This window comes from Tamandua tetradactyla, chromosome 6, assembly GCF_023851605.1.
Source record: "Tamandua tetradactyla isolate mTamTet1 chromosome 6, mTamTet1.pri, whole genome shotgun sequence".
NCBI lineage: Eukaryota > Metazoa > Chordata > Mammalia > Pilosa > Myrmecophagidae > Tamandua > Tamandua tetradactyla.
In genome coordinates, this window is record NC_135332.1 from 153,918,889 (window position 1) to 153,941,439 (window position 22,551).

General features: G+C 38.7%; 1 protein-coding gene across 3 annotated transcripts in view; it reads right to left on the bottom strand.

Moving 5' to 3' along the window:
• Positions 1 to 22,551, bottom strand: part of NUDCD1 (NudC domain containing 1) — a 128,024-nt gene that overhangs the window by 82,389 nt on the left and 23,084 nt on the right. For all 3 annotated transcript variants that reach the window (XM_077167492.1, XM_077167491.1, XM_077167490.1), the window contains exon 2: positions 17,394 to 17,548. In XM_077167492.1, coding sequence (XP_077023607.1) covers positions 17,394 to 17,486 — 93 coding nt within the window. In that variant the 5' untranslated portion in view covers positions 17,487 to 17,548. The remainder of the gene's footprint in view (positions 1 to 17,393; positions 17,549 to 22,551) is intronic.

The window sequence follows — 22,551 nt, forward strand, 5'->3', positions numbered from 1 at the left end:
GCTTCAACAATCAACAACTCATGGTCAAACTTGTTTCATCTATACCCACATCAACATTATTATGAAGCAAATTCTAGTCAGTCATTCCAAAAATAAATATTTTGGTAAATACCTTTTATTTTAAAAACTCTGACATTACCATTATCCTACTTTAAATTAAAACATAATAATTACATAATATTATCAAATTTCTGGCCAGGTTCAAATTTTCAACTATAGGAACTATTACTTATCATAAAAGATGTTATTTTAGTTTGCAAGCTGCCAGAAAGCAATAAACCAGAAATAAAATGGCTTTTAAAGAGGCAAATTTAATAAGCTACAACTTTAGAGTTCTAAGCCTATAAAAATGACCAAACTAAGGCATCCAGGGAGAGATACCTTAAATCAAGGAAGACTGATGGGGCAGGAACATCTCTGGTCCCTTGTTCCTGGGCTCCACTGCTTTCAGCGTCTGTTCCTACGGGGGTTCCCCACTTTGCTTTTCTGGGGCTGACCTTCATCTTTTGGCTTCCCTTGGTGCCCCCCCAACTCTGGTTTGCTTAACATCTCATGCCAATGTCTACTGAACTCCAAGTGTCTTCAAACATCTGCATCTCTGTTTTTCAAGTGTTGGCATCTGTGTCTGCTCTGGGCTCTGTTGGCTCTGAATTCTCTCCAAAATGTTTCCTCTAAACAATAAACTAATAAATTAATCAAGACCCATCCAGAATGGGTGGAGTCACATCTCCATCCAATCAAAAGGTGATACCCACAATTGGGCGTGCCACATCTTTGAGGAAATAATCTAATCAGTATTGTAACCTATACTGTTGAATTAGAATGAAAAGAAACAGTTGCCTCCACAAGACTGAATCAGGATTAAAACATGGCTTTTCTGGGGCAAATAACTCTTTCAAACCAGCATCAATGTTTTGTTAATTGACTCTGTTACTTCCCTAATATTTGCCTTATCTTTAAGACCAAAGTATTCTTTGTCCTTCAGAAAAGAATTCCTGGCAAGAAAGAGAATTTTACTTTCCTACTCAACTTTATTTTACTCTTTGTTCCTTAAAATCAAACAAAAACAAAACAAAACCCACAAAATCCACTAATGTAGAAAGGAGAGAAAAGTAAAAAAAAAAAAAGCACACACACACACACACAAAACAAAATTTGAATGATTTAAAAGGTACTATCTAACTTTTTAAGACCTCCTTTTCATTCTTTGATTCTATAGCAAACATGATGTACCAAGTCAACTCTACCTCACTACCTAGAGCCAACTGTTAAATTTTCAGGAATTTTGAAAGCAATAATTTAAAATGGACATGGAGGGATTATCTACATTACAAAATTTGGCAAACTCTACAAATCGGAGATTTTGTTCCCCTTAGAGAGCCGGTTGCTCAACATTTCCCAGGATACCACTGAGCAAAACATACCATGATTTGTGTAACAATTTTGTTGTTACAGTCTCCTGCAGTTGGCAAAAGTTTGAAATATAAACTGTCTTAGTTTGTCAACCTCTTATGACAAATACCATACAATAGGATTTGGCCTAACAAGAGGAATTTATTGGTTCACACAATTCTGAGGCTAAAATAAATCCAAAATCAAGATACAGGCAAAACTTACTTTATCCTTGACTCTGTAATGTCTGGTGCTAGCTGCAGGCAATCCTTGGGGGTCCTGGCTTGTATCCTGCCTCTCATCACCTGGAAATGTCCTCTCCTTTCATCAGCTCTTCCAGTTCCTTTTACGGCTTTTTCAACTTCTGGTTTCTGGTTTATTGTCTTTATAAGGTCTCCAGTAACATGAATTAAGATGCACTCTCATTCAGTTGGGTCACACCTTAACTAAAAATAATACCTTCAAAAGGTCCTATTTACAGTCACATCCACAGGAATGCAGATTAAAGACTGGACCATGTCTAAATTGGGGAATTCTAATTCAATCTATCTAAATATTAAGCTTAAAGGAAGAAGATGTGGAATCATTACATTTTGGGGGGTGGGGGGATTTCCTCTACTTGTAGGCAGACTGCTTGTGCTGGTTTGAAAGTATTATGCATCCCAGAAAAGCCATGATTTAATCTTGATCCAATCTTGTGGAGGCAGCACCTTCTTTTAATCTTAATTCAAAACCATGGTTTAGAAAATTTGATTAGACTATCTCCACAGAGATATGACACACACAATTGTGGGTATTACCTTTGATTAGATGGAGATGAGATTCTACCCATTCCAGGTGGGTCTAGATGCGTTTACTGGAATCCTTTAAAAGAGGAAACATTTTGGAGAGAAACTTCAGTGTCTTCATAAATGATAAGCCAATGGAAATGACAGAAGCCTCAGAGTTGGACAGATCTTTACAGCAGACAACACAGATGCAGACATGTGGAGAATACAGACATGAATGTTTCGAGATGCTTGGCACCCAGCAGACATTGCCTTAAGATGTTAAGCAAGCCAGGACCTGGAGACCGCCAACCTCTACAGGAACAGAGACTGAAAGCACCGAAGCCCAGGAGCAAGGGACCAGCAAATGCCAGCCATGTGACTACCCAGCTGACAGAGATGTTCCTGACCCACTGGTCTTTCTTGAGTGAATGTAACCTCTTGTTAGTGCCTTAACTTGGACACTTTCACTTCCTTAGAACTGTAAACTTGTGATGTATTAAATTTCCCTTTATAAAAAGCTGTTCTATTTCTGGTACATCGCATTCCGGCAGCTTGCAAACTAACACACTGATGATACCACTTCTGCTTCATCTCATTTAGGGGTCTTTCTCTGAGGACTATTGAGGTGAAAGATTTGACATGCTCTAAATTATGCATAGCAGCTGAGACAGAGCATTTTATAACTTGGGCCTCTTTTTATGTTATCCTGGGCTATCTGATGTTTTCTAAAAATGGGGAGAAAGGTGTCCATAGTTTTTTCTGAAACAAGAGGAATTTTAAGAAACTTGGGGTGACATTTATTTTGAATTTTTTAAACATCAAGGCCAAAGGGTACTTTTGCCTACTTGGAGAAAACTTCATGGAATTTTTTACCTTGCTAAATTGTCTGTCTCTATTAGCCAATTATAAGGAGAATGGACAAAATATCATGGCACTCTTGAACCAGACCAGTTCAAACCCAGACTCCATTACTTATTAGCTGTTTGACTGAGACAAGTTACTCACTGCTCTGAGCCTCATCTGTAGGATGCAGATAATATTATCTACCACATACGGCTGTTGTGAGGATTAAACACAATACATATGAAGTGGCACAGAACAATTCTCGAGATGGAGTTATCACTGAAGAAAAGTTAGTTGAAAATTATTACGATTTCGCTTCCAATTATTCATTATTATCTGATGCTTGCAAAGGGATAAGCACAGCAAAGGTCAACCAAAAATTGTCTTCTATAAGGTGATATAACCGGTGGCCTATGCTAATAATACTTCTTTATAGGTGCATAATGCCCTCTTCTTTTAAAAGTATTTTTACATACCTTGTAGTAGTTAGATTCAGGTGTCAACTTGAATAGATGGGGTACCCAGTTGTTCTGCTGTTGTGGACTTAAATCATCCGCATGTGAAATTCATCTACTTCTGATTACATCTGCAGTCAACTAAAGCGTCTTCTGCCACTGAGTGAGGTTTAGTTTAACTATTTGGAGGCTTAAAAGGAGTCAGAAGAGAGCTCAGTAGAGCTCAACACACCTCAGTTCAATGCTCAGAGCCAACACAGACCCAGATGTTTTGAGATGCAGAGAGGAAATGCCCTATGGAAAGCCATTTGAACCCAAAACCCGAGAGAAAGACATTGCACATCATCGTGTGTCTTTCCATGTGACAGAGAAAATTAGATGAAAGCTAGTTGCCTTCTCTCCAAGGAACTGCAAGTTTGTAACTAGATAAATTTCCTTCGTAAAAGCCAGTCCATCTCTGGTCTACTGCAGTCCAGCAACTTTAGCAAACTAAATCACATCTTACTTTAACTTTTCAAAAACCTTATCATCAGCATCAGCATCATCCTTATTTTATGTGAGGAAACTGAAGCCATGGGCATATGGAGAGTTCAATGTACCCTTTGCAATAGGTTTCATACATTTCCAGGAAATAGTTTAGCTGTACATCATCTTATCTTGGTATATCAGTTTGTTAAATGCTACTAGTATGCAATACACCAGAAATGGAATGGCTTTTAAAAAAGGAATTTATCAAGTAGCAAGTTCAGAATTCTAAGGTCATGAAAATGTCCAAATTAAGGCACTCACAGCCTTTCACTCATGAAAGGTTGATGCCGTCTAGAACACCTCTGTTAGGTGGGAAGGCACCTGGCTGGCATTTGCTGGTCCCCTGTTCCTGGACTCCAATGCTTTCAGCCTGTTTTCAGTGGTTCCTCTCTAAGCATCTGTGGGCCTTCACTTAGCTCCTCTGGAACACAACTCTGGGTTTTGGCCAGGTTAGTATCTCATGGGAAGGCACGTGGCAATGTCTGCTGGGCCCTGCATTTTCAAATGTCTAGATCTTATATTGGCTCTGAAGGAACTATTCTCCAAATGTCTGCATCTGAGGTTCCTTCAAAATGTTTTCCCTTTTAAAAGACTCCAGTAAACTAATCAAGACCTACCTTGAATGGGTAGAGTCACATCTTCATCTAATCAAAAGGTCACACCCACAACTGGGCAAGCCATACTTCTACGGAGATTATCTAATCAAAAGTTTCTACCCTGCTTGAATGCTCGCCTTCCATGCAGGAGACCCAGGTTTGATTTCTGTACCGTGAACCCGAAAACAAAAGAAAAAGTTTCCACCCTGCAATGCTGTACAGGATTAAAAGAAATGTCTGCCCCCACCAGATAGGTAAGATCAAAACATGGCTGTTCTGGGGTTCAGAATAGGTTCAAACCAGTACACAAGATAAGCCCTGAAAACCAGAGGTACCGCCGTCTCCGAAAACATCAACCAGTTTCACTCTCCTATCCCACAGGATCAACACCCATTTCTAGCATGAATATCCCTGAAGATTGAGAGAGTGGTCAGGTAGGAGGGAGGAAGTGTAGTTGAGAAATTAGGATTTGGCAAATGATCCTGACTACTGACTCAATATATAGAGATACTTCTTTTTAGTTTCTGGTGTATTGGAATAGCTAGAGGGAAGTATCTGAAATGGTTGAGCTGTGGTCCAGTAGCTCAACATACTGATCTCTGATAATGATTATATAATGGTACAGCTTTTGTCAAGTGACTGCTGACTGTAAAGAACTAGTGACTGATACTCCCTTTGTCTGGTGTATGGGGAGATGAGTAATAAAATAAAGGCAAAATAAATATATGTATATATAATAGGAGAGGATAAGAGGAATTGGGAGTTTGGGGTATTTTTTACTTTTATTTCTTTATTTGGAGTAATGAAAATGTTCTAAAATTTATTGTAGTGTTGAATGCACAACTATATAATGATGCTGTATATACTGATATACATTGGATGGCTTACATGGTGTGTGAATATACCTCAATAGAATTGCATTAAAAAAACAATAAGAGGTATAAAAAAATCTATTCAGTGAGAGAAATAAGACTATAGCCAATAATAAACATTTATACTTAATACTTTAGCTGGCTTATCCACATTTTGGAGCCTATGTAGTAATTCTAAGTACTGTATTGACTTAACAAAAAAAAGGAACAAAGATTTAATGAAACGTGGCCAGAGTCCATTTTCTCTGCTCCAGCAAAAAAACAACCAGAAATAGATTCGTCCAATGATTTGGTAGATATATGGGCCCACCTGGAGAAATGATTTATAGTTACCAGGAAATGCCTAACTTTTCTTCCCTAATATTCTAAGATAAAAAATGTGCACCAACAAAGTGGCATTGATAGCATTACCTGTACCTGTACCTGAAGAAGAAATAATAAGAGGAAGATCTTAAAAAGAATGCAAGCCCAAATCCAGAGAGTAAGTATAAGTTTTAAAATGTTTTCCACTTATGAGCCTGGCCCTGGCACCATGGGATCAACAATGCCATTCTTGCCAAAAGAGGGAAAAGAAGTACAACTAGTAATGTATTGGTGGCTGAGAGAATTCAAATAGAGCTGAGAGGCTACTCTGAACATCACTCTTATGCAAGCTGCAGTTAGACGTGGCAACCTACCACAACTTGACAAACCCCAACCTAAACCATTCCTGCCAATTCTAAAGAACACCTAGGGCCTTATATAAGAGTCTACAAAGGGTAATTTTCCATGCACTAGGGTAACTTTCCAGAAACCTACAACATCCAGATGGGTCTCTGGAACAGGTAAGTCCTGAAATGCAGAGGGGCCAGCCTTTCCAAAAATCAACTAGTTCTACCCCCATCCCATATTATCAACAGCCCCTTCCAACATGAAAAAGTTAGAATGGGCATAGCCCAAATATCCCTCAAGAGTGGGAGAAAGATCAAAGGTGATAGTGGAGTTACACAGAGAAGGTAGGGTCTAACAAATGAGTAAAGACTACTGTATCATTATACTGATATTTCATTTAGTCTCCAGTATCTTAGAGCAGCTAGAAGAAAAATCCTAAAATTGTAGAACTGTAACCCATACCAAACTCTGAAATCTGTTCTACAACTAACTGTTACAATGTGTTTTGAAAATTTATTGCTTTTATGTATATGTTATTTTTCACAACAAAGAAAAAAATTTGATTGTGATGATAAATGCACAGCTATATAATATTGTGTGAACCACTGGTTATATTCTTTGGATAATTATATGGTATATGAATATATACATCAGGAAAAAATAAATAATTAAAAAAAAGAGTTATCCATTTAGCAAGCATATCAAATAAGCCTTCTACTCAGTGCTAGGACTGTACAACCATAACAGCCATGGCCTAGAGCATAGGCTGGCAAACTACAGCCTAGCCCATGAGCCAAATTCTGCTACTATCTGTTTTTGGAAATAAAGTTTTACTGGAATACAGTCACATTCATTCATTTACTTATTGGTTATGGCTGCTTTCACGCTACAACAGCAAAGCTGAATACTTCTAACAGAAAAAGTCTAGCCTGCAAATTTTAAAATACTTACTATCTGGCCCTGTACAGAAAAATCTTGCCAACCCTTAGCCTAGAGGGAATTCACAGCCCTTACAAATTAATGAGAGTACTCTGTCATTCTTTATTTGGCTCCCAAATCTGTAAGGGTTGTGAATTCCCCCTACGCCAATGGTTGGCAAATTTTTTCTGAACATTCCTGGGGAAGCAGAGAATGTCAAGGCAAGATTTTAGAGGAAGAAATGGTTAACTGGCTCTTAAATGAAGATTAGGAAGCAGCCTAACATAGAACAACAGAGTGTTCTAGGTAGAGTTAATCACATGAGAAAAGGTCCAAAGTAACAAGGTACACAGCATGTCTCAGGAACTGCAAATAGTTTAGTATTACTGGACTGTTACATACGAGTTGGGGAGTGGTAAAAAAAGAAAAAAAGACTGGACAGTGTGCTGGTTTGAATTTGTCATGTACCTCAGAATAGCCTACCTTCTTTTAATTCATCCCTGTGGGTACAGACTATTTTAGGTGGGATCTTTTGCTTAGGTTGTTTCCATGGAGGTGCAGCCCAGCCCATTCAGACAGAGTCTTAATTCCCTTGATGGAGTCCTTTATGAGAGGATAAAAGGCAAAGACATTTTAGAGAGAGCTCAGAGAAACTAAGAGAGAAAATACCCCAGGGAGAAACAAGCAGGACTCACAGAAGCTGAGAGAGAAAGCCACTGAGAACAGAAGCCAGAAGAGAAGGACCAACAGATGTCACCATGGCCTTCCCACATGTTTTAGTTTGCTAAAGTTGTGGAATGCAATATAACAGAAATGGAACTTTTAAAAAGGGAATTCATTAAGTTGCAAATTTACAGTTCTAAGGCTGTGAAAATGTCCAAATTAAGGCACCAAGAACTTTACCTTCACTCAGAAGGTAAAGGCTGATGCTGTCCAGAACACCTCTGTCAGCTGGGAAGGAACATGGCAATGTCTTCTAACTTCCTCTACAGGCTTCCTCAAATGGCTTCCCCAGGGAAGCCATTTCTGCATCTCCAAAGACCTCTGGGTGTGTGGGCTCTGTCAGTTCTGAAGCAACTATTCTCCAAGTGTCTGTACCTGCTCTTTCTCCAAAATATTTCCTCTTTGAAAGGATTCCAGCAAACTAATCATGATGTACCCTGAATGAGTGGAGTCACATATCTATCTAATCAAAAGGCACACCTTCCATTGGGTTTGTAACCTCTCTGTGGAGATAATTTAATTAAAATTTTCTGCCCTACAGTATTAAAGGAAAGGGCTGTCCCCCCAAATTGGATCAGGATTAAAACATGGCTTTTTCTCTCTCCGCCGGACCGCCGCGCGGCGCACGCGCCCCGCAGCAGCCGAGCCGCCCGACCTCCCTACCCCCTCTCTCTCTCCGCCGGACCGCCGCGCGGCGCACACGCCCCGCAGCAGGCGAGCCGCCCGACCTCCCTACCCCCTCTCTCTCTCCACCGGACCGCCGCGCGGCGCACGCGCCCCGCAGCAGCCGAGCCGCCCGACCTCCCTACCCCCTCTCTCTCTCCGCCGGACCGCCGCGCGGCGCACGCGCCCCGCAGCAGCCGAGCCGCCCGACCTCCCTACCCCCTCTCTCTCTCCGCCGGACCGCCGCGCGGCGCACGCGCCCCGCAGCAGCCGAGCCGCCCGACCTCCCTACCCCCTCTCTCTCTCCGCCGGACCGCCGCGCGGCGCACGCGCCCCGCAGCAGCCGAGCCGCCCGACCTCCCTACCCCCCTCCTCCCCCTCCTGCTCCGGCTGCTCTCCAACCAACACGGTGCCCTCTTCCCCCGCCTTCACCGTGCTCCTCCGCCGCCAGCCTCGACAGCCTTGCCGCCCTCACCTTTCCTCCTCCAGAACAACTACTGGGGGAGTGGAGATAGTGCAGAGCAGCTCCCGGAGCCACGAGGGAGATCGAAGGGACGGCGTACCCCATCCTGGAACGGCTGACTGTCTGGGAGAACCAGCTCCGGTGGGATCGCCAAGGGGCACGGGCTTTCCTGGGTGGGACGGCAGGAGACCGGAGTCCCTCCCTTCCACCTTCCCAGGCCAGCTGGTAGAATTGGACAGGCGGTCCCCTTAGGCCGCGGCGGCTGGTGCCCCCACCACACGAGGCCCCCCGGAACAACTGAGATAGTTGGGTCGGAAATCCCCAGACTGCGGAGAACAGTGACCGGGGGATCCCTTCCAAACACGTGACTCCCCCGTCGGCTGGGAGCAGTGCACTCTCCCGGGCTGCGACAGCTGGCGCCCTCCCGCCACGCTTGGTGCCCCGGGCCGACTAGCTAATTTGGCCGGACGCTCTCCTGTGCTGCGACAGCCGGCGACCCTCCCCGCGTTTGGAACCCCGGGCCGGCTGGCATTCTTCCAAGACGCTTCGGTTGCCGAACCTCCCCTACGGCGAGAGTTTTCCAGAGTTGAGGGACCCACAGCAACTTTCGCTGGTGGAACCCACAGACAGGCGTGTGCCACGTGTGCCACCTACTGGGCAGGATAGGAAGAACAGAACCCAGAGACTGCGCAGAAAAATCTTTCAACCTGTGGGGTCGAACACCCGGGGAAATCTGACTAAATGCCCAGACGCCAGCAGAAGATAACGGATCACGCTCAGAAAATTGAACATATGGCCCAGTCAAACGAAGAAACCAATAGTTCAAATGAGATACAGGAGCTGAAACAACTAATGCTGAATATACGTACAGAAATGGAAAACCTCTTCAAAAACGAAATCGATAAATTGAGGGAGGACATGAAGAAGACATGGGCTGAACATAAAGAAGAAATAGAAAAACTGAAAAAACAAATCACAGAACTTATGGAAGTGAAAGATAAAGTAGAAAAGATGGAAAAAACAATGGATACCTACAATGACAGATTTAAAGAAACAGAAGATAGAATTAGTGATTTGGAGGATGAAACATCTGAACTCCAAAAAGAAACAGAAACTATCCGGAAAAGAATGGAAAAATTTGAACAAGGTATCAGGGAACTCAAGGACAATGTGAACCGTACAAATATACGTGTAGTGGGTATCCCAGAAGGAGAAGAGAAGGGAAAAGGAGGAGAAAAACTAATGGAAGAAATTATCACTGAAAATTTCCCAACTCTTATGAAAGACCTAAAATTACAGATCCAAGAAGTGCAGCGCACCCCAAAGAGATTAGACACAAATAGGCGTTCCCCAAGACACTTACTAGTTAGAATGTCAGAGGTCAAAGAGAAAGAGAGGATCTTGAAGGCAGCGAGAGAAAAACAATCCGTCACATACAAGGGAAACCCAATAAGACTATGTGTAGATTTCTCAGCAGAAACCATGGAAGCTAGAAGACAGTGGGATGATATATTTAAGTTACTAAAAGAGAAAAACTGCCAGCCAAGACTCCTATATCCAGCAAAATTGTCCTTCAAAAATGAGGGAGAAATTAAAACATTCTCAGACAAAAAGTCACTAAGAGAATTTGTGACCAAGAGACCAGCTTTGCAAGAAATACTAAAGGAAGCACTAGAGTCAGATACAAAAAGACAGAAGAGAGAGACATGGAGAAAAGTGTAGAAAGAAGGAAAGACAGATATGATATATATAATACAAAAGGCAAAATGGTAGAGGAAAATATTATCCAAACAGTAATAACTCTAAATGTCAATGGACTGAATTCCCCAATTAAAAGACATAGACTGGCAGAATGGATTAAAAAACAGGATCCTTCTATATGCTGTCTACAGGAAACACATCTTAGACCCAAAGATAAATATAGGTTGAAAGTGAAAGGTTGGGAAAAGATATTTCATGCAAACAACAACCAGAAAAGAGCAGGAGTGGCTATACTAATATCCAACAAATTAGACTTCAAATGTAAAACAATTAAAAGAGACAAAGAAGGACACTATATACTAATAAAAGGAACAATTAAACAAGAAGACATAACAATCATAAATATTTACGCACCGAACCAGAATGCCCCAAAATACGTGAGGAATACACTACAAACACTGAAAAGGGAAATAGACACATATACCATAATAGTTGGAGACTTCAATTCACCACTCTCATCAATGGACAGAACATCTACACAGAGGATCAATAAAGAAATAGAGAACCTGAATATTACTATAAATGAACTTGACTTAACAGACATTTATAGGACATTACATCCCACAACAGCAGGATACACCTTTTTTTCAAGTGCTCATGGATCATTCTCAAAGATAGACCATATGCTAGGTCACAAAGCAAGTCTTAACAAATTTAAAAAGATTGAAATCATACACAACACTTTCTCGGATCATAAAGGAATGAAGTTGGAAATCAATAATAGGCGGAGTGCCAGAAAATTCATAAATACGTGGAGGCTCAACAACACACTCTTAAACAACAAGTGGGTCAAAGAAGAAATTGCAAGAGAAATTAGTAAATACCTAGAGGCAAATGAAAATGAAGACACAACATATCAAAACTTATGGGACGCAGCAAAGGCAGTGCTAAGAGGGAAATTTATTGCCCTAAATGCCTTTATCAGAAAAGAAGAAAAGGCAAAAATGCAGGAATTAACTGTCCACTTGGAAGAACTGGAGAAAGAACAGCAAACTAATCCCAAAGCAAGCAAAAGGAAAGAAATAACAAAGATTAGAGCAGAAATAAATGAAATTGAAAACATGAAAACAATAGAGAAAATCAATAAGACCAGAAGTTGGTTCTATGAGAAAATCAACAAGATTGATGGGCCCTTAGCAAGATTGACAAAAAGAAGAAGAGAGAGGATGCAAATAAATAAGATTAGAAATGAAAGAGGAGACATAACTACTGACCTCACAGAAATAAAGGAGGTAATAACAGGATACTATGAACAACTTTACGCTAATAAATACAACAATTTAGAAGAAATGGACAGGTTCCTGGAAAGACATGAACAACCAACTTTGACTCAAGAAGAAATAGACGACCTCAACAAACCAATCACAAGTAAAGAGATTGAATTAGTTATTCAAAACCTCCCTAAAAAGAAAAGTCCAGGACCAGACGGCTTCACATGTGAATTCTATCAAACGTTCCAGAAAGAATTAGTACCAACTCTCCTCAAACTCTTCAACATAATCGAAGTGGAGGGAAAACTACCTAATTCATTCTATGAAGCCAACATCACCCTCATACCAAAACCAGGCAAAGATATTACAAAAAAAGAAAACTACAGACCAATCTCTCTAATGAATACAGATGCAAAAATCCTCAATAAAATTCTAGCAAATCGTATCCAGCAACACATTAAAAGAATTATACATCATGACCAAGTAGGATTCATCCCAGGTATGCAAGGATGGTTCAACATAAGAAAATCAATTAATGTAATACACCATATCAACAAATCAAAGCAGAAAAATCACATGATCATCTCAATTGATGCAGAGAAGGCATTTGACAAGATTCAACATCCTTTCCTGTTGAAAACACTTCAAAGGATAGGAATACAAGGGAACTTCCTTAAAATGATAGAGGGAATATATGAAAAACCCACAGCTAATATCATCCTCAATGGGGAAAAATTGAAAACTTTCCCCCTAAGATCAGGAACAAGACAAGGATGTCCACTATCACCACTATTATTCAACATTGTGTTGGAGGTTCTAGCCAGAGCAATTAGACAAGAAAAAGAAATACAAGGCATAAAAATTGGAAAGGAAGAAGTAAAACTATCACTGTTTGCAGACGATATGATACTATATGTAGAAAACCCAGAAAAATCCACAACAAAATTACTAGAGCTAATAAATGAGTACAGCAAAGTAGCAGGCTACAAGATCAACATTCAAAAATCTGTAGCTTTTCTATACACTAGTAATGAACAAGCTGAGGTAGAAATCAAGAAACGAATCCCATTTACAATCGCAACTAAAAGAATAAAATACCTAGGAATAAATTTAACCAAAGAGACAAAAAACCTATATAAAGAAAACTACAAAAAACTGTTAAAAGAAATCACAGAAGACCTAAATAGATGGAAGGGCGTACCGTGTTCATGGATTGGAAGACTAAATATAGTTAAGATGTCAATCCTACCTAAATTGATTTACAGATTCAATGCAATACCAATCAAAATCCCAACAACATATTTTTCAGAAATAGAAAAACCAATAAGCAAATTTATCTGGAAGGGCAGGGTACCCCGAATTGCTAAAAACATCTTGAGGAAAAAAAACGAAGCTGGAGGTCTCGCGCTGCCTGACTTTAAGGCATATTATGAAGCCACAGTGGTCAAAACAGCATGGTATTGGCATAAAGATAGATATATCGACCAATGGAATCGAATAGAGTGCTCAGATATAGACCCTCTCATCTATGGACATTTGATCTTTGATAAGGCAGTCAAGCCAACTCACCTGGGACAGAACAGTCTCTTCAATAAATGGTGCCTAGAGAACTGGATATCCATATGCAAAAGAATGAAAGAAGACCCATCTCTCACACCCTATACAAAAGTTAACTCAAAATGGATCAAAGATCTAAACATTAGGTCTAAGACCATAAAACAGTTAGAGGAAAATGTTGGGAGATATCTTATGGATCTTACAACTGGAGGTGGTTTTATGGACCTTAAACCTAAAGCAAGAACACTGAAGAAGGAAATAAATAAATGGGAGCTTCTCAAAATTAAACACTTTTGTGCATCAGAGAACTTCATCAAGAAAGTAGAAAGACAGCCTACACAATGGGAGACAATATTTGGAAATGACATATCAGATAAGGGTCTAGTATCCAGAATTTATAAAGAGATTATTCAACTCAACAACAAAAAGACAGCCAACCCAATTACAAAATGGGAAAAAGACTTAAACAGACACCTACCAGAAGAAGAAATACGGATGGCCAAGAGGCACATGAAGAGATGCTCAATGTCCCTGGCCATTAGAGAAATGCAAATCAAAACCACAATGAGATATCATCTCACACCCACCAGAATGGCCATTATCAACAAAACAGAAAATGACAAGTGCTGGAGAGGATGCGGAGAAAGAGGCACACTTATTCACTGTTGGTGGGAATGTCAAAGGGTGCAACCACTGTGGAAGGCAGTTTGGCGGTTCCTCAAAAAGCTGAATATAGAATTGCCATACGACCCAGCAATACCATTGCTAGGTATCTACTCAAAGGACTTAAGGGCAAAGACACAAACGGACATTTGCACACCAATGTTTATAGCAGCGTTATTTACAATTGCAAAGAGATGGAAACAGCCAAAATCTCCATCAACAGAAGAGTGGCTAAACAAACTGTGGTATATACATACGATGGAATATTATGCAGCTTTAAGACAAGATAAACTTGTGAACCATGTAATAACATGGATGGACCTAGAGAATATTATGCTGAGTGAATCCAGCCAAAAACTAAAGGACAAATACTGTATGGTCCCACTGTTGTGAACGGACATTCGAGAATAAACTTGAAATATGTCATTGGTAACAGAGTTCAGCAGGAGTTAGAAACAGGGTAAGACAATGGGTAATTGAAGCTGAAGGGATACAGATTGTGCAACAGGACTAGATACAAAAACTCAAAAATGGACAGCACAATAATACCTAATTGTAAAGTAATCATGTTAAAATACTGAATGAAGCTGCATCTGAGCTATAGGGTTTTTTTTTGTTTTTGTTTGCTTGTTGGTTTGTTTGTTGTTGTTGTTTTTTACTATTACTACTACTTTTATTTCTTTTCTTTATATTGACATTTTATATCTTTTTCTGTTGTGTTGCTAGTTCCTCTAAACTGATGCAAATGTACTAAGAAACAATGATCATGCATCTATGTGATGATGTTAAGAATTACTGAGTTCATATGTAGAATGGTATGATTTCTAAATGTTGTGTTAATTTCTTTTTTTTCTTTCCGTTAATAAAAAAAAAAAAAAAAAAAAAAAAAAAAAAAAAACATGGCTTTTCTGGGGAACATAATAGCTTCAAACTGGCATATCATGTGAAGAAGAACCCTGGATGCCAATAAGCCCTTCTTCTGAGAAGGTATCTTCCTCTTGCTGCCTTAATTTGGGCATGTTCATGGCCTTAGGAACTGTAAGTTTATAACCTCATAAAACCCCACTGAAAAAGCCCACCCATTTCTAGTATAATGCATTCTGGCAGCTTTAGCAAACCGAAACAGAAAGAAAGCCCTTATAAACTGTACATGCCAAGTTGAAGTTTGCATTTTAAGAATATATGTTACCTTGCACCTATATTGCAAAAACAAACAAACAAAAAACACTCTGAAAGGATAAAGAAGAAACTAATAAAAGAAGTTGCTGGGGGTAATGGGTGGCAATGGATACAGGATAGATAAAGAATGAGGTCAGGGAAACCTCATCAAATATGTTCTGTTTTTTTAACCATATGAATATATTGCCTATTCTAAAAATTAAGGAAAACTGATAAGACTAGACAGGCAAACTACACATTATTCAGTAGATGCAATGTAGAGGAGAGCTGAAAGGAGTAAAGAATAGTTACTTAGGAAGCTATTAACAGATTATTGACCATTTAAAGCAAATATATTAGCAATGTATTACGGAGTTTACAACATAGGAAGAAGTAAAATATACAACAAAAAAATAACTCAAAGGGCAGGAAGGGGGGGCGGTAAAAGGAATTACACAATTGTAAAGTTCTTATAGTGTTTAAGTGGTATAACATTACCTAAAGGTAGACTGTGATAAGAACGTATACTATCATCTCTACATTAACCATTAAGGAGAATAATAATTACAAGAGGTTCAGATAAAAAGGCAAAAGAGGAAACTATGGAATTTAAATAAAATTTAAAGAAAACAAAAAACCTGCATTAATCCAAAAGAAGTTAGGAACAGAGATACAAAAGAACAAAGAACAGATGTGACAAACTGAAAACAATTAGCAAGATAGTATCTTAAACCATATATGTAATTAAATTATATGTAAATGTACTCAGCCTTTCAATTAAAAGATAAAGATTGTCATACTGGAAAAAAAATAAGCCCTAAGAATATGCTCTTTAGAAGAGACACAGTTTAAATACATAAGAACACTACTAATACATTGAAAGAAAAAGGATGGAAAAAAAATATACACTAGTAATAATCAGAAAAAAGCTATCAAGACTTTATTAATACCAGACAAAGCAGATTTCAACATAAAAAGTATTTCCAAACATAAAGAGACATTTTTTGATGCTAAAAGGATCAATCCATGGCAGACAAAACAATTTTATATATCTGCATCTAACGAACATAGTTAAAAAATATAAAGCAAAAATTAACCAAAAGGGAAAACAGATAAATCTACTAACAAAGTTGAAAATAACACTACACACAGAAAAAGCAAAATGAATAGTGTCATGGTCAGGTTCATGTATCAACTTGGCCAGGTGATAGTGCCCAGTTGTCTGGTCAGGAAAGTGCTGGCCTGTCTGTTGCTATGAGGACACTTCATGGACTTAAATCATGATTATGCTGGCTGTATCCACAGCTAATTGTGTTTGTAATCAGCTAAAGGGAGTGTCTTCTACAATGAGTGATGCTTAATCTAATCACCAGAAAGTTTTTTTGTTGCTTTTTTTTCCCCCCTTTTTGACATGGATAGGCTCCAGGAATCGAACCCGGGTTTCTGGCATGGCAGGTGAGAACTCTGCCACTGAGCCACTATTGCCTGTCCATCACCAGAAGCCTTTTAAGGAGGATTCAGAAGAGATAGTCATTTTTTCTGCTTCAGCCAGTGAGCCTCTCCTGTGGAGTTTGTCCAGACCCTTCATCGGAGTCACCAGCTTCACAGCCTGCCCTACAAATCTGGACTCTTCCATTCCCACAGTTGTCCACACAATTCATTGAGGAACTTCATTGGAGTTACCAGCTTGCAGCCTGCCTTACAGACCTTGGACCCTTACTTTCCCACAGTTGCCCAGCCAGCCTCTCCTGAGAGTTTGCTGCAGACCTTCATCAGAGTTACCAGCTTGTGGTCTCACCTACAGACCTCAGACTCTACCTTCCCACAGTTACATGAGACACTTTTATAAATTTTACATCTATGGGTATCTCCTGCTGATTCTGTTTCTCCAAAGAACCCTAGCTAATACAAACAGTTATACTAATATTGACATATAAAACACATCAGAGTGACTGTCCATTGGTAGGAGTAGGAAGAAATAAATAAGTGCAAATAACAGTAATAGAGGGAAAAATTAAGATTGAATTAAGCAAAAATGGAGCCTAGCATAGTCTGATGACAGGATTCCATATACTAAAGGAATATGTACCTCAAGTACTGGAACTCAGATTCAAAGAGAGAAGTAAGGATCAATTTTATTGGAACATTCTATCATAAACATTTTCTTACCAGCATCACTGTTAAATTCATAATTCTCCCAAGGCTGTCAATGTAGTAGACACTGTCTTGATACCATGAATCACAATGTAGATAATTATACATTCCAAAAGCATGCACGTGTTCCAGCGTATATTGATCATCTCGAAGTTTTACTTCTGCCACAGCTGAAATATAAACAAAATAAACATATAAGTATCAAGAATTTTACTTGTTCTTTTCTGCAAGAATGTTCACAAGGCTAAAGAAATCATAGAATGTCAATTTACAAAAGCCTTCAGTGCAATGCATTATATCATTTTCTTTCAGGTATGTCTTCCTTAAAATCATGAATAAAAAGAATAGGGAAATTCTAAAATGAAGGAGTTCCCTTCTTCTGGGGAAATATTAAGTTTATAAGATTTGTATACTTTTAAAATGCGTTTATTTCTAGTATTTCATTCATTCTTGTCACATTTTAAGAAATAGAATATGTTATAATACTAATTATTAAGTTAGGAATGTAAATCTAAATGGTAACTCTCCAATGCTATACCACATCTTTCCTAACGGTACAGAACAAAACATAGCTAGAAGAGAAACAAGATTTACCACTTACAGAACAGTAATCTTTCCACTATACACAGCTGCTTCCCTAATACACCTGCCAAATGTGATCCCTATCTCCCATTCCTCCTGCCCTTTCATCCAGTTAACAATCCTTACAGTTCAGGGCTACCCATGACCTGGCGTTAATTTCTGCACCAATAGGAAATGAATAAGTAGACCATGTGGGGCTAGTGCCTTGCCTTAATATAAAACTCACTTTACTGCATTATGATTGTATTTTCTTCTATTCCCAGAAAGCTTACCAGATAACTGTCTTGATCCCTGGCTGACTTACATTCATCCATTTATTCATTCAATAAATATTTTAATAAAGAGCATAAAACCTACTTTATTAGTGCTTATGATCAAGTAGGGATATGAACAAATAATGATATAAATAAAAATATAATTAAAAACTGCAATAAGTGCAATGAAGAAAATCTACTGGTATGATAAAACACATAAACTGTGGTCTATTCAGCAGGTGGTGGTGTGGGGGGGGATAAGGAAAGCTTTGCAAAGTTTCAACCAAGATATAAAGGATGAAGACGTTTAACTTAATAAGAAAAATACTTACACACACATCCTTACCTATTCCAAGACAGGAAAAATTTACATTTAAGAAACCAAAAGAAGGCCAGCCTGACTGAAACATAGAAAGAAACTAACAAAATTATACAAGGAAAGGCTGCTGATTAATGAGGCTAGAGGCAGGAGCTGGGATTATGAAAGGCCTTATTATTACCTATTTTTGTTGATAAACCCAAAGCTATAAAAGTCCATTTAAGAGATTTTAGGCAGGACAATAAAATTCAGATTGGAATTTACAAAACATTACTTATGATGACAGTACAGAAAAGAGACCAGAACAGAGAAGGGCCCTTGCCCTTAGGAAGCTGCAGTTGTCTAGGTGAAGAATGTTCAAAGTTTGGAGACATTTCTGAGATAAAATCATTATAATTTTATGATATATTTGATAGAGGTTAAAGAAACTATTATCTGACTCAAGCACGTGTTTATTACGAATAGTAAGAAGCATATACATTCTACTGAATAAGAGGAAATCAATGATCAGTTCTCAGTTTTCTAGCACCACTATGTGGATGAAACTTGATACTGCAGAAAACGTATACAGTAATACAATAATAGCATAGAGCATTTGTACACAGATACAACCAATCTATTTTCTTATCTGTGTCAAAAACCCCTGGGTAATCCTGCACCAAACCAGAGGATTCTTAGCCATCTGCCTTATCACACTATCTTATCTGTGAACAAAGGGATCTAAAAAACTGTTACTAGGAGATCACGATATAGTAGAGTTTAGGATATTACATTACTAGGAGATAATTTGTATACTATTAGAACAACAAAGTGAGCATACGGTGTTTTGCATGATTACATTTTATAACAGCCCTATAATTAGAGAATAGCTGCCCTTCTGGCACCAAATGACAAAGGAAAAGTTTTAACTGTATTTTTCATGTCAGCTATCTTGAGTATAAAATGGGTGGCAGAGCAACTCCAAGGAAAGAAGCAGTGTTCAGAATGTAATAGGAATTTAACCACTGGCAAAGGTCTTTTTTAGAGCCCTCCTAGAAAGGAAGTCAGGGGGAAAGGGAGCCAAATCTCTGTCTGGATCCTTGAAACAGCTGAAGAAAAGGAAGCTAACAGAGTGCTGAAAATCCAGTATGGACTTATTATTTAATGTTCTTTGCACTGGAAGTAAAATAACTTTGCTGAAAGACTCTTCTCTTCCTAGCCTTAGGGAAAGAATTTAGAACCTAACAAGAAAAAAAGTCTCCCGAAATCTCAATAAACACACATGGGATCGCAAAACTTGCATTTTATGAATGTTTACTATGTGTTTACTATGTGCAAGATACCGTGCTTGCCATTGGACATACAATGCTGAATAAAACAGATATGGCCCCTGCACCAATTGCGCTAATAATGGTATTCATTACTGCTTCTCATCCTTTCAAAATAAACTATGTTCATCCCTGTGAAATTGCCAATATTCAAGTCTTTTACCACTGATTAAACATAATTTAACTTAATATTTATATAAGCAAAACATCAGAGTAAGAAAAAAGGGTGAGGCAGTGGGGGTGGAAGGGCAAAGGCCATCAACTTAAAAACAAAGGTCATTTCTTAGACCAGTTATTTTCTAGAACCAATCTAGTGAATAAAGTAAGTCTTTTCACCGAGTTACTGTGTTTGTTGTTTGTAGATAAAATATTAAAAAGTAAGAGTACAAGTTCTGCAACAGAGCTTATGGAACAGGGACAGGGCCAGAGTGACCAGCATTACTCCCACTAAACTATTTTATACAAAGCTCCTGGGAGCAGTTTTCAAAATCTATAACAAATTCATCTAGATATTGTCATCCCCATATTTCCCTTCAAACGAACAGATACAAATTTTATAGTAAATACTATATAACATAGTGCTGTTACATGGCTCTTCCTTCCCTTTATTCCAACATCAGTTTTTCTTCTCTCTGTCCTGCTGAAAGCAGCAGCTGCCCAGAGGAACCATGTAGAAGAGCAGAAAAAACGTGAGCTTTGTGAATGATTTCTAACCCACTATTTCCTCATCTATGAATCAGGTTAATGATATTTATCTTCTAAAACCATTGAGAAGCTAAAACTTAAAATATTTAAAGTATTTACTAAATGGCATATAAGAAGAATAATAAACGTTCATTCCCATATTCCTCTTTCCTCTTTCAGGGCTAACCTCCACAAAGGAGTTTATGACTTCATTCTCTCCTTCCTCTTCTAGGGCCTTCTTATAGCAATTATTTCTTTTCCACTGGGCCCTTCTCCTCCATTTAAATCTGTCAAAACTTTCCCCATTCACAAAACAAACAAACTGAAAGGGTTTCCTCCTCTCTGTTCTGCACTTCTATCCTGTACTTCTCAAACTTCTTTACAAAGCAGTTTACACTCCCAGCCAAAATTATATGAAACAGTTTCAAGACACTAGACATCAGGCAACAAAGAACAGTGATCCCTATGAAACTGAAAGCAAATAAACCCTATCATTGCCTCGGTTTATCACTTTGAGTAAGTTTTCTATCTGTGGCACAGGGAAGGCGGAGAGAGCTGGAACCCAACAGAATTCCTGAGTCGAGGAGAAAGAATTGAAAGTCTGGTGAGACCAAGGCAACTAAAGTTCACAGGACAGAATATCAGAGAAAAGAGAGCTGCAGATCATAATACAGAAAACCAGAGAGGAAAGAGCTGCACAGAGATCTGCAGAGGATCTCCCTCAAGTGCTCAACAGAATACTAATAGCATGTGTTTGAGGAAATGACCACAGGCCAGGGAAAAAAACATCCAAAAGGATTAGAGAGAATAGTTTTCAAGACTCATACAAGGCTGGGAATACTGACTGTTTCCATCAGGCAAAATGGAGAAAATGCTTAATTCATGGGATACTGAGCAGAGCACACAGTAAGTCTATCCTCAGTAGTGGGGAATAATTAGCTTTACACTGAGCACTGCTCCAGACCAGCCTAACAATCATAAAAGGAAGACCTAAAGAGAATAGCCTGTTCCAAACAACGTAACTATCCCAGAACAAAGTTTAGGAAGATTTACAGGAATATAAAAAATATCCTGCATTCAACTACGTAAAATTCACATCTGGCATCCAACAAAAGATGAGCAAGCTTGCAAAGAGGGAAGGAAACAAAACCCATAATGAAAAACAACCAGTCATGGAAACCACCACAGAACGGATACAATTGTTACAATTAGTAGAACAACACATTAGCACAGTTATTACAAGCACATTATATTTGTTAAGATCAGTAAGTAGTGACAGGAAAGATGTAAAAAAAAAGATTTGAATGTAACTTTTAGAGATGAAAACTACAATGTCTAAAATGAAAAATACAACTGCCGCAATAAATAGGTCATTAAACATTGCAAAGTAAAAGGTTAATCAAATTAAAGGCATGAAAATAGAAACTAAAAAAAAAAAAGCTTGGTGAGCAAGGGACAACTTCCAGCCACAAAAAAAATAAGTAATAGTGTCCTCAAAGGAGAGGGAGAGAGAAAAAACAACTGGAAGAAATAATAGCTGAAAACTTTCAAAACCATAAACCTATAGAACCAAGAAACTCAACAAACCCTAAACATAAGAAACATGAAGAAAACCATATGAAGGCATAGCATAATCAACCTACTTAAAATCAAAGTAAAAGAGAAAAATCTTAAAAGCAGCCAGAAAAAAAGACATGTTCTGGGAAAGGAACAAAGAGTAGAATGACAGCAGATATCTCATTAGAAACAATTGAGAAGACAGTGAAGTAACATTTTTAAAATATTGAAAAAAGAAGTTAACCTAGAATTCTACACGCAGCAAATGTACCTTTCAAAACAAAGGTAAAATGAAGACCTTTTCACATATACCAGAGCTGAAAGAATTTATCACAAAAGACCTGCACTACAAGAAATTTTGGAACATTTCTGGGAAGATGGCTGAATAGAGTAGCTCGAGTTCAACTCTGCTCCATGGAAAAGTTAGAAAAGGGACAGGAGGGCAACTGAAATGGCAATCCAAGAGTGCA